General features: G+C 40.6%; 2 protein-coding genes across 2 annotated transcripts; one reads left to right on the forward strand and one right to left on the reverse strand.

Moving 5' to 3' along the window:
• Positions 1 to 245: 245 nt before the first annotated feature.
• Positions 246 to 4,092, reverse strand: bub1bb (BUB1 mitotic checkpoint serine/threonine kinase Bb). The gene is given in 11 exon segments (XM_034297544.1): positions 246 to 787; positions 1,026 to 1,122; positions 1,210 to 1,407; positions 1,551 to 1,723; positions 1,836 to 1,857; positions 1,860 to 2,030; positions 2,120 to 2,198; positions 2,201 to 2,267; positions 2,802 to 2,861; positions 3,024 to 3,166; positions 4,006 to 4,092. Coding segments are annotated over 10 exon segments (1,290 nt in total). The 5' UTR covers positions 4,006 to 4,092; the 3' UTR covers positions 246 to 507.
• Positions 4,093 to 4,444: 352 nt separating this feature from the next.
• zfyve19 (zinc finger, FYVE domain containing 19) lies at positions 4,445 to 11,302 on the forward strand. The gene is made up of 11 exons (XM_010878942.5): positions 4,445 to 4,699; positions 4,812 to 4,933; positions 5,033 to 5,086; positions 5,170 to 5,330; positions 6,131 to 6,273; positions 6,390 to 6,495; positions 6,748 to 6,969; positions 9,403 to 9,479; positions 9,712 to 9,813; positions 9,922 to 10,085; positions 10,632 to 11,302. Exons 1-11 carry the CDS (start codon positions 4,646 to 4,648, stop codon positions 10,711 to 10,713), a joined length of 1,287 nt encoding a protein of 428 aa, XP_010877244.2. The 5' UTR covers positions 4,445 to 4,645; the 3' UTR covers positions 10,714 to 11,302.
• Positions 11,303 to 11,472: the final 170 nt, after the last annotated feature.

Consider the following 11,472-nt stretch of genomic DNA (forward strand, 5'->3'; position numbering starts at 1 on the left):
AGGCCACTTGTCTCATGTACATTTGCAAACCATCTCCCGAGCACTTCTGCTTTCAATGTCCAAGCTGGTCAAAAATAAAAGCTGGTTGACAGCTACTACCAAAGCCAATAGAAGTTTACCGGTTAGTAGTTATAGCCCATGTATTTGCAATTAGTTGGTGCATTCACAATTACTGTGACCAAACCAACATGAACATGACAGCAAGTTTGAATACAATATGCCTGGGATAAAAAAGAACAGGCTTTTTGCAGCATTTATGTACAGTGTAATGTAATGCCATCTTGTCAGCATGGACTAACATCCCTTGGCAATGTTTGACACTTTGCAGAACCCATGCCCAAAACAATTCACTCTGTTCTCAAGGCAAATGGATTCCTAAAACTGGCTACGGAGTGGATTCATAGCACAAAGATTAGAACACATACATGATGAGCGACAACAAAGACATAACAGATCAATATTCCTCTGAACACGGAACGGTCACATCATTGTCCCGGCAGAAATGTGTCAGTTTGGAAGACCAGAGCACGGTAGCTCTTCCTTAACACTGCCCTCCGACTTCACAGCCATCTTCTGGCGATAGCGCTCTGCTCGCAGTTCCTCAAAGCAGAACTCAGTGGCGCCACTGAAAAGAAGCTCCTTGCAGTACATGCTCTGCCCCTGAGCTATCCCTTCTCCATGCTTCATATGTTCCTGCTGCTGTAGTCTCTTCAGAGGAGTCTCATTCCTGCAGGGCTTCCGTGCAGACAACACTGAATTCACTGCCGGGTTGATCTTACAAGGTGTCCTGGGAGGAAGATACAAGAACAAATATCTAAAACAGCAGGAGCAGATCAACAATGCCATTAGCAAATTGCTTGGGGTAACTGCTTGGTTTCATTCACCCAATTAATTATATTGCTACTGCAACATCCCTTTGAACAGGAAAAAAGTACTTCCTGAGGGAACAGCCGCAGGAGGTCATACCAGTTATGGGGAAAGTGAAACAAAGGAAGCAGATTGAGATGATCCCAGAGGATACTCACATGGCTGGAGGCTGATCCACCTCCTCCACAAAGGGCTGGAAGTTTGGCTTGCTATGTGGAACACAACTGTGTGACCAAACCTGGACCTCACAGGCATCTGGAGCACACAAATTGTCAAATAAACAAGTGTATAAATTGTGATATTGCAGTGATGCAACTCAAGCCCCACTGTTGTCTGTCATACCTTTACATTGGTTCCATTTCTCAGGCCTCTGTTCATTCTCCTTGGATTTCGATGGGGGTGGGGCCTTCCATGATTCCAGCTTTGGTTCAGAGGGCTCAGCGCTGGCAGTCTTCTGCTCATCAAAGATTAAAATGCGACTGTTTTGACCCGTGCTGCCAGGGGCTTGTGGGCCATGTAACTGCAGGCTGCGTGAATTACCTGCCAGCAAAGAGTCAAATCATGACAAGAGCAACAACCACAAAATAACGATATTTACTGAAATAAAATAAAACTACAATGACATAAACTGTCTCAATCTGGAATAGTAAGTTCTATCATTCTGAAAAGAGATGTGTGCTTACTGCTCAGTGCGGCCCCAACTCGACAGATGGGTGCAACGGCCTTTTTTTTCCCTCTGTGTTTTAAATCAACCAAAGAAGCCCTCTCAGGCTGTCCTGCCATATCGTTGTCCTCATCCTCCTCTTCCTCCACCATGTCGGACATGACTTGCCGGGCCACCCGGGCCTGCAAAGCCCTGAAGCAGATAAGGCAATACAGAATTACAATGTGACAACAACCATAATGTCATATCAAACCGCAAAACAGCATTAATAACATAAAAAAACTGCAATAAAGGACATCAGTACTTGTGAAACTGCAGGAGTTTTCCCGGGGTTCAGCCTCACGCTTGAAGCTCTCCTGGTACACATTGTCTGCTGCTCGAAAGTTGCCCTGATTCTCATACTCCTCTGACCAGGCAATGTAGAATGAGGACTGTTGTACTCCTATTCCCTGGGCTCGCATGTATCTGTAGATATCCAAAGGCTCTGGGCCGCTTTGTGCCTAATACAGGAAGATAAAAGTAAGTACAAAGGCATGAATACAATGAGTTTGATTGTTATAGGATAAAAGGTTAAAACAAGTTACTTACCAAATTTGATCCAGAGATCAACATAACGTCTGTCATTGTGGTATCTCTTGTCCTCTGTAAAGCGTACCACAAGCTCTCTCCCAAAAGCACAGTGAGGTTACTCTCCTTTCCCCCCTGAGGATATGTCTGCTCTGTCCATTTAACATACCTGTTAAAAAGGGAACCACTGGCTAAAATAATGACAGTATACATTTTACTAGAGATATATTGCACCTTTTTCATAGCGTTTAAACAGCAACATTTTTTTTTATTTAAAACATATCAAGCAGACCCATGTGCATATGTTCTGTTTTGCGATGTCTTCTGTAAAACTAGCTAAAGGTTTAGCTAGATGCTAGTGTGCATTCTTAGCGATCAATGCGATGATTTCTTCACACATTTTCAATGATTCAGTTGAACTAACAGCAAAGCCCTGGATCTCAAGGGGGCAAGCGTTTCCCAAAATGCATGGATTTAAACCGTCTGCGATGAAGCTGACCAGAGGTCATCAGCAAAACTTGAGTAGTTTAATGTTTTATTTAATAACAGCAAGTCTGCACTTTGACAAAACATTGCTTTTCCATTTATTAATTGCTTAATTGCTAATGTTTAAATTGTTAAAGGTTCCCATGCCAATTTCACACAATTCTTTCAGGTATGATTCAAAATTATAACTGTGCCAAAGCAATAGTGTTCAACTTACCGATCCCAAACATCAAGTGGATCATCCCCCTCATACACTCTTAGTTCAGACTCAAAAGCCCTGAAGAGAAACAAGTAAAAAACTCTGGTTAAACACAAACAACATTAGACCTAGCCCAGGACCAGGCTTGTGGAACTGCTCTCAAACAGGTTATGTATCTAACTTCAGGTAGCAAGCTAGTAAGCCAAATTCCCCTTCCAATTGTTTTAAAGGTATCCTCACTGTTTGTGTTGGTTGGTGGCAGAGCTCGAACCCTCTTGCTGTTGACTGAGTGCCTCTTGTAAAGCTGATATGGCCCGGCCTTTCTTCAGGGGCTGGATGTTTTCTTTGCTAAGTTCCCACTCTGCCTCTCCTCCTTCTGCCATCTTGTTGGTTCAATAAGGTTACAATTAAGGCATTAAGGAACAACCAAACAATGAAAAGCCAGCCACTCTATGACATCTTGTAAATGTTCTGTTTTACAAAGCTAGCTAATGTTGTTTCAGTCATTCTTCTTGGGTGCTTTTTCTGACAATGTATTGTCCCCTGCCTGAATTACATTTCATGTCTGTCCATGATTTCATTTTCCACCCTAGAAATCCTTACAAATTCTACTTCATAAAACAACAATTATCCACAATAACAAGACATTCATGAACTGAAGTAGTGTTGCATTTGGTTGAGAAAATGGTGCGGAACAAATAATCCAAATGAAATCCAACACTACTGTTGTTTGCTCCTTGGGGTTTAAGGCTGGGTGTCTCTGTAAAGCACTTTGTGACAACTGCTGTTGTAAAAAGGGCTTTATAAATACATTTGATTGATAATCGGTTTTCCATGATGTTAGTCTGCTTGTCTTATACATGTCCACTCTGCTTGGTTATAACCTAGATGGTTAATTTAGGTAAATTTATTTTCTACATAAAAAACTATAATGAAGAATATATACGTTCTCTCGAAAAAGTCTGGAGGTACAAAAGGCACCGCATAAAATGAATGACAGTTACACAACAATAGACAAGTAGCTAGCTAGTACAGTACTGTAGCTACCTAATAGCTAGCATTAGCCAAGATAACCATGGCATGAAATGATATCGATAATGCTGGCTGTACAATAGTGGCGAGCTAATGTAGTAGCTAGTTAGCAACTAGCACTGTAGCGTTAACTACGACTCGGGGTTTCAAAATGGTAAGCTCAGAAAAAATAAAATCAAAAGTATCTTACCCTGTTTATAAGATCTTAGACAATTGTAAATAAAAGAGCAGTCCTTTCCCTGCTGGCTGCTCTGTATATTTTGAAAAGAAACCGCTGTAAGATTTGGACAAGTGATTGGATAGTAACACCCAATGACGTAGACAATCGCTGGTCTCAAACTAAAAAACAGTTTAATTATGAAAACTACATTTAATTCAAAGTTTTTACTGGGGGAGTCCAAACCACTCAAATATAATTAAATTTGTAAATATATTTAAAATATACACTTTTAATCTCTGTACACGCCCAGCAAAGATTATTTTGTATGAATATTGTAAAAAGTGCTTTTCAATCTTGTCAACCGTTGATGACGTTTGTTGTTGAACAGCGCATGTTCAGACCATCAAACCCAGTGTGAAGTATGCTTCCAAAAGCCTTCCCGGAAGTCTCGCGATGTGGCATCTCTTAGTTTTTTTAATCTGTGGTCTCACAACTTCCTGTAGACTTCCTGGTCAACCAATGTCTATGTGTAAATCGATTGAAATGGCTAATATAAGCATATTTCTAAGATTTCGGATAGTTTTTCTTATTTTGTCAGATGGCAAACTGTGAAAGCAGGAGGGCATCTCTATTGACCGTCCAAGCCGATTGCTGTACTTTGTAAAAAATTATGGATAATCGTTGTTATTGTTGTGCATCGAAGTTCACTCTCTTCAGGAAAGAGGTTTGTTTGTGACCCTCGTTACTTTTCATTATTTGTAGCTGGATATTTAACTACATACCATGGTCAAATCATCTGATTAACGCTTTCATGGTTTGGGTGTCATCATTTACAGTTGGGCTGTAAAAACTGCGGCCATTCCTTTTGTTCCAGTTGTCTGACTTTCAATGTAGTGGTGCCTCAATGTGGTAACACCCAGCAGAAGGTCTGCAAGCAATGTCATGGGAATCTCACAAGGTAGAGTGATGATGTAGCTTTGCAGTAACCATAAGCCTTTGCAATATCATGATATTTGATGTATGGGTTTTGCTTGCTCACTAAATACTGTTTTGGCAGTGGAGAAAACCAAAACAATGCAGCTAGATGGTCTCCTCCAGAAAACTACAAAAAGTGAGTACAGATGAGTTAATATGTTGACCGTTTGACCCGTTATTATCCGCTATTATTAAACCTTTGATGTTGTATTTGCTCAGGCGTATTGCTGCTCTTGAGGCCAAACAAGGACAACCAACACCCCCTGGACCAGGAGGCAGCAGAAATACCAAACAAGGTCTCATTCCAACCCGAGGTCTGAGTAAAGAGGACTTGGCCATTGCAGAGAGGCTGCAAAAACTAAAAGAGGACACCAAACCAAGTAAGCACAGTCTGAGCCATAAAGCTTGATTTGCCTCCAGTGTTTTTTTTATCACCTACGTGTTAGATGTTATAGGTTATGGAGTCTTAGTTGAGGACCAGATGAGGCTATTGTACAGTATGTCATAAAATATGTAATTAATCCTTCTGAAGACCATTCTATATGGATTCTATACGGATTTCTTTTTTGACAATACATGTACTATTTACTAAAGTATGTGTGTTTTATGATATGGAAATATGAAGTGCTCAGTTGTTTGTATTTCATAGAATACTCTTTATTTATAGCACTTCTTACCCTTGGTCAACAAAACAACAAAACAGTTCAAAACGACAAACTGGCAAAATCTGTACGTTGTTGTAAAGAGTACAGTACAGAGCCTGGGATCATACAGCTTGTTAAGCATGTTCCACTTATTCACTGTAGGCTCTTATCATAAATTATAATCCTTTAGCTGATGCTTTGAGTCTAGAGTGACTTATGATTTGTGCTAGTAGAGACAAGTGCACAGTCATAGTTTTTTTGTGGTAGGCAGTGGTAAAACTGTGATGTTATATTTCAGAGACTCTCTGAAGAGGTTGGGTTTCAAATGTTTTCGGAAGATGGGCAGGTTCTCTCTGCTATCCTAGCATTTATTAAAATTGATTTACAGTTGAAGTGGACATTTTTAAAGGTGTAATAGGTGATTTAGAGGCCTGGAAAAGAGAAAATGTTTTATTGGGAGCTAACATTGCATAGTTTGCATAGTCCACATATTTATTAATTCCAGAAATGATATTTGTGACATGCCTTTTGCTTAGAGTCCATCCCATCTGAAAAAGAGATTGAATCCCGCTTGGCTGCACTCAAGGCTCCCATCCAGGATGTGCCCTCTGCAAGGGAAATGGAGGAGCGCCTGGCAGCCTTGCAGGGAAGAAAACCTCCGTGCCACGCCTCGGTACCTGTGAGTCCCAACATTAGACTCACATATCGGGCTAAAACAAGCTGTGTTGCTGTTGTGCTGTTTGACCTCATGCAAATGCATTATTACAGTAATGTGGTTTTGTTCTCAATGTGCAGGTGCACCAGCCCCCTGATGTTCGGACCCAAACCGAACAAGCCAACGATCTGATCACTCAACTGTCGGAGGAAGTTGCTATAGACACCCAACAACCAACTCCAGAGGGTATTTGGATTAGTCCCTTCTTTTAACTTTACCAACTTTAAATAAAACGTTTTGTGTTATATGGGGTATTACTGATTTGGTGAGTAGAGAAGGTTCTGTTTCAATCAAGTCAGTGGGTTACTACTCTATCTGTAAGTCACTATGGATAAGAGCATCTTCCATATAACAAAAATGCAAATGCAATGCTTGTATGTTCTGTTGTACTTGCTGAATTTGTTTCCAAATGTCTCTCACATGTTGTCTCCATTCCAGGTGTGGATGGCCCATTGAACGACTTGAACAAGCAGGAGGGGGACAGGCTGGAAGATAACCTGGAGAATGGCCTGCATGACGTAGCCAGGCAGTTGGAGCACCAAAAAAGCTGTCTGCTGGCCGAAGCCATGGATGAGCTGAGGAAGGACCGCTGCTCCCAAGAACAGATCCTACAGATGGCCAAGAGGCTGGCTCAGCTCAAGGGACAGGATCCTGACAAGGGTAAAGTCACTGAATATAGAATTTATCCTACATAAATATAGGATTAAAAACAAAAACTGGTGGCATTTGTAAATGCAATTTATTTCATTCAAAAAGGTGTGTGCCGCAGTCATTCGTACCTCTAGCAAGTGAATTTGCAGAAGTTGGTTACATCTTTTATACATTAAATAAAGAATAAATAAATAAATAAAACGGAAACTACCACCTCCATGCCAACAAATTATTTAGAGGGGTTGCCAGAAAAAAAGCACACATTTAAGTGCCAGGACTATGCTAAATGTCACTAGAATGTTGATTGGAACCAGGTTCCATTGTCAGATTAGACAGTAATGGAGCTTTTTTGGCAACAAACATCAGAGGTGGGGTGAGCTGATGAGGAGAGACCACAAGTGAGGACCAAGGACTCTGAAGAGTCTCTGTATGGAAGAATTGTCTCATCCTAATGTTTGATGAGTTTTCTCCCACCTCATCAAACATTACAATCAAATATTATAGAAGATGATTAAGTGCTGTTATGTTGGCAAAGGGAGGGTGCACAAATTTCTTTATGAATGGGTGCCAATAATTGTGGCATGCATGTTTTTGAATAAAATAATTACAGTGGGGAGAACAAGTATTTGATACACTGCCGATTATGCAGGTTTTCCCACTTACAAAGCATGTAGAAGTCTGTAATTTTGATCATAGGTACTCTTCAACTGTGAGTGACGGAATCTAAAACAAAAATCCAGAAAATCACATTGTATGATTTTTAAATAATGAATTTGCATTTTATTGCATGACGTAAGTATTTGATACATCAAAAGAGCAGAACTTAATATTTGGTACAGAAACCTTTGTTTGCAATTACAGAAGTCATACGTTTCCTGTAGTTCTTGACCAGGTTTGCACACACTGCAGCAGGGATTTTGGCCCACTCCTCCATACAGACCTTCTCCAGATCCTTCAGGTTTAATTATTTAGAAATCATACAATGTGATTTTCTGGATTTTTTAATTACAGACCTCTACATCCTTTGTAAGTGGGAAAACCTACAAAATCGGCAGTGTATCAAATACTTGTTCTCCCCACTGTATTTAGTGATGACAATTTTTACTCAATGGTTAGAGTTATATAATTTCTTGGGTGTAAAATTAAGCTTTTTATGTTCAGATTCTACTATGTGATCTCTGGCATGCAAACCTGTCACTCTTTTTTGGGGGGAATATTTACAGATCTTATCAGAAATGTGAAGGTTTCAATGTATATTTCTCATGCATGTCTGATCGGCCACTTAGCATATTTTCCATGTGACAGCTCTGATCAGTCAGTCAGCCAACCAGCCATGCATCCCCCAGCCGAGACTTGATGTGACTGTGAAGGCATCAGCTAAATGACAAAAATGGAAATGTCAGAGCCAGCTGCTGAACGAGATTACATACATTTTCAATTCACCTGACAGAACCAGGAAGCACCCACCCATAGTATAGGCTCCCGAGCACAGCTTCGCTGTAGTTATCAGTTAGGCCCTGGTCCCCATACCACAGGTGTTGTCTCAGACGGATTTCTACCTGGATTTGTTTATTTGTTTGTGTGTGTGTGTCCCAATGAGTATAGTAAAACCAGAAACAATGTGAAAAATTTCTGACCTTTTGGTGGTCCCTGTGAGGCAAAAGTAAATTCCCGGCTCTGGGTTTAGGTTTAGGGTCAAACTTACAATTTATTTTATAATTAGAATTGGGGTTTCTTTAAGGTCCAGGCGTTGTTGGTTAAGTTAAGGGTTAAGGTTAGGCATTACATCTAGGTAAAGTTTAGGCATACATTTTACTTTATTGAGGTTAATGTTAGGTTTAGGTTAAGGGTAAGGGTTAGGTTTAGGGTTAGGTTCACGGTTAAGATTAGGGCAAGGGAGCATGCAATTTCTATTTTCTGGTCCCCATGAGGGTAGCTGTACAAACTTGTGTGTGTGTCTCAACATTTAGGCTGGGAGAGTATATGTGTACATTTATGTGAAAATGGTTTGTGTTTTCCATTTACTGCCAATGACATGCAGATCATTATGCCTTAATTGCTGCCAATTCACTGGTAAGGCTTTGGTTATGACCAAAACACAATTTGTTTGCGCCAGTCTATTCTGTCAGTTAAATTAGTGTTGTAATTAGTAGAGGAGTATCATGTTCAGGGTTTTGTGTAGCACGTACACAGAATAGATCAAATGGGAACAGATGTCCTATGGGGCGGGAAGCACAGAACACTAATGGCATTAGGGATTGTTGGCATGATACCATATTGTTAGCAAAATGTTTGTAGCATGAAAATAATACTCTGAAAGTAAGAAACATTTTCTGTCACATTATGTGTGTTACAGCAGAACAAAATAAATGTTTTGACCAACACCAGTTTGTGTCCTTGTAATGACGTGATGAAAACTTGTTCTTTCATTTTGCTCTTCAGTCACTATGGAAGACTTCCAACACCCTGACAGTGAGGATGAGACTGATGAAGAGGCCATTACAAGGATAATGAAAAAGGTTTGTAACTAAAAGCAGAACCTACTTTTTACGATGTACTTCTATATAGGTTTCCCCTGGGCGGGAAAGCGTATCAACCTAATTTATAAACTGATACCTTTTATATCCACAGGGGAGGGCTGTTTTGTCAATTTACTTACAAACGTCATAACTGAAAGAGGCAATTGACGCTCCTGTGCATGTATGACCTGGTGAGGTGAATAGGAATGACCAATACTTGTTTAATTCCCAGTTCACCGAAGAAGCAGCATTGGATGAGGCCAGTGGCTACAACATACCTCCGGAGCACAGGGGCCCTAGGAACATAGAAAAGACGGCCTCTCACAAGAAACCCGTAACCAACCTCCTTGAATGCACACACGTTTCAAAGAATCACACACATGTAAGTGCTAATGAAGAACAAAGAGAAATAGGGTCTACATTGGTTGTGTCCGTGTTATAGACACCAGCTCCTTCAACGTGGCAGAGGGCCCCGGCGGCTGTCCTCACCAGTCAGGCTCCAGACAGTGATGAGGATGAGCTTCCCTGGTGTTGCATCTGTAATGGGGACGCCTCCATCCGCTGTCACACTTGTGATGGGGATCTGTTCTGCAAGCGCTGCTTCAGGTACTGCCTGACACCACCACTACGACCAGATAACCCCCCAGTTAGAATGCCTGGGATTCATCCGGGTGTGTGTCGTGTGTGTCGTGTGTGTGTGTGTCCCACAACCATAACCTAGATCAGTGGTTCCTAACCAGGGGGTACTAGGACCCCTGGGGGTACTTGGCCTCTCCACAGGGGTTACTTGAAAACACCCATGACACCTTAGGGTTACTAGTGAAATTAACATGAGGGGAGACTTCAGGGTTACTCCAAGCAGAACAAAATTCTGTCGGTGGTACATTAACTGAAAAGTGTTGCGAACCACTGATAGGGTATTAAAATCTCACCCTACGCTGGCTGCTGGTTTTCTGTTCTACCTCATCTTTAATTGCACCCATCTGGTGTAACAAGTCCCTGATTAGGGGGTTGCAATGACTAAATGGAATGGAACTGGGTTTGATGGCCAGATTTGAATATCCCTGACCTAGATATATCTTTCTCCAGGGCAGCTTATGTAGATAAAGTATTTAATATGGTATATTACCCATCGGCTCTCTGTTTTCCCAGGGAGGGCCATGATGAGTATGACAGGAAAGAGCACCAAACAGCGAATTACAAGGCACCCAAGAAAACCACAAAGAAGAAGTGATACTGCACGCTGACCTGGAACCACTTATACCCCTGACAGACGTGTACTGTACCTTTAAGAGTAGAACATTTTTGTGGTATTCTGCAGGAAGGCTAAGCAAAGGCTGGTCCAGACACTACTACCTATCTTACAAATGTATCTAATGTTATACTGTAGATTGATTCAAAGTGATTTTTAAGGTGGTAGAATTGTGTGATTGTAGAAATATAATTAAATGCTTATTCAAGAACTACAGAATACCTATTGTAAATTAACATTGTAGGCTATATCTGTAAACCAGTCATTAATATGTGGAGTATTACTCATAATGTCATATACCCCATTTTAGAGCAAAGATGTGGTATGTTACCTATAAAAGCCCCTTATTTAACATACAGTATTTGCTGCTTGCAGTTAAATACCATTCATACTGACATAAAACATTTTTTGCAGAAAAACTAGATTTGTTTATAATCAATTATGGCTTTGCGCTTTTTCAGAATTGAATATCCAACAGCATTTTAGCAAGAGAAACTTGTGGAAGTAATAAATGATTGAAAAAAAGGAAAATAAAGAAGTCCATGTAGCAGAAGCAATGGCCAACAATTTATAGGAGTCTACCTGTACATTCTTCTAGTAACAGACACAATAAATAGAACATCCCACATGAATACTCATGCAAATATACAAGACATGCCTGGATAAAGCACTAGCCGTAAAATAATCAAAGATTTTCACAAACTCAAAGGTGCAACACAATTATACTAAGGTGTTATATTG

Source organism: Esox lucius, chromosome 15 (assembly GCF_011004845.1).
Source record: "Esox lucius isolate fEsoLuc1 chromosome 15, fEsoLuc1.pri, whole genome shotgun sequence".
NCBI classification, from domain to species: domain Eukaryota; kingdom Metazoa; phylum Chordata; class Actinopteri; order Esociformes; family Esocidae; genus Esox; species Esox lucius.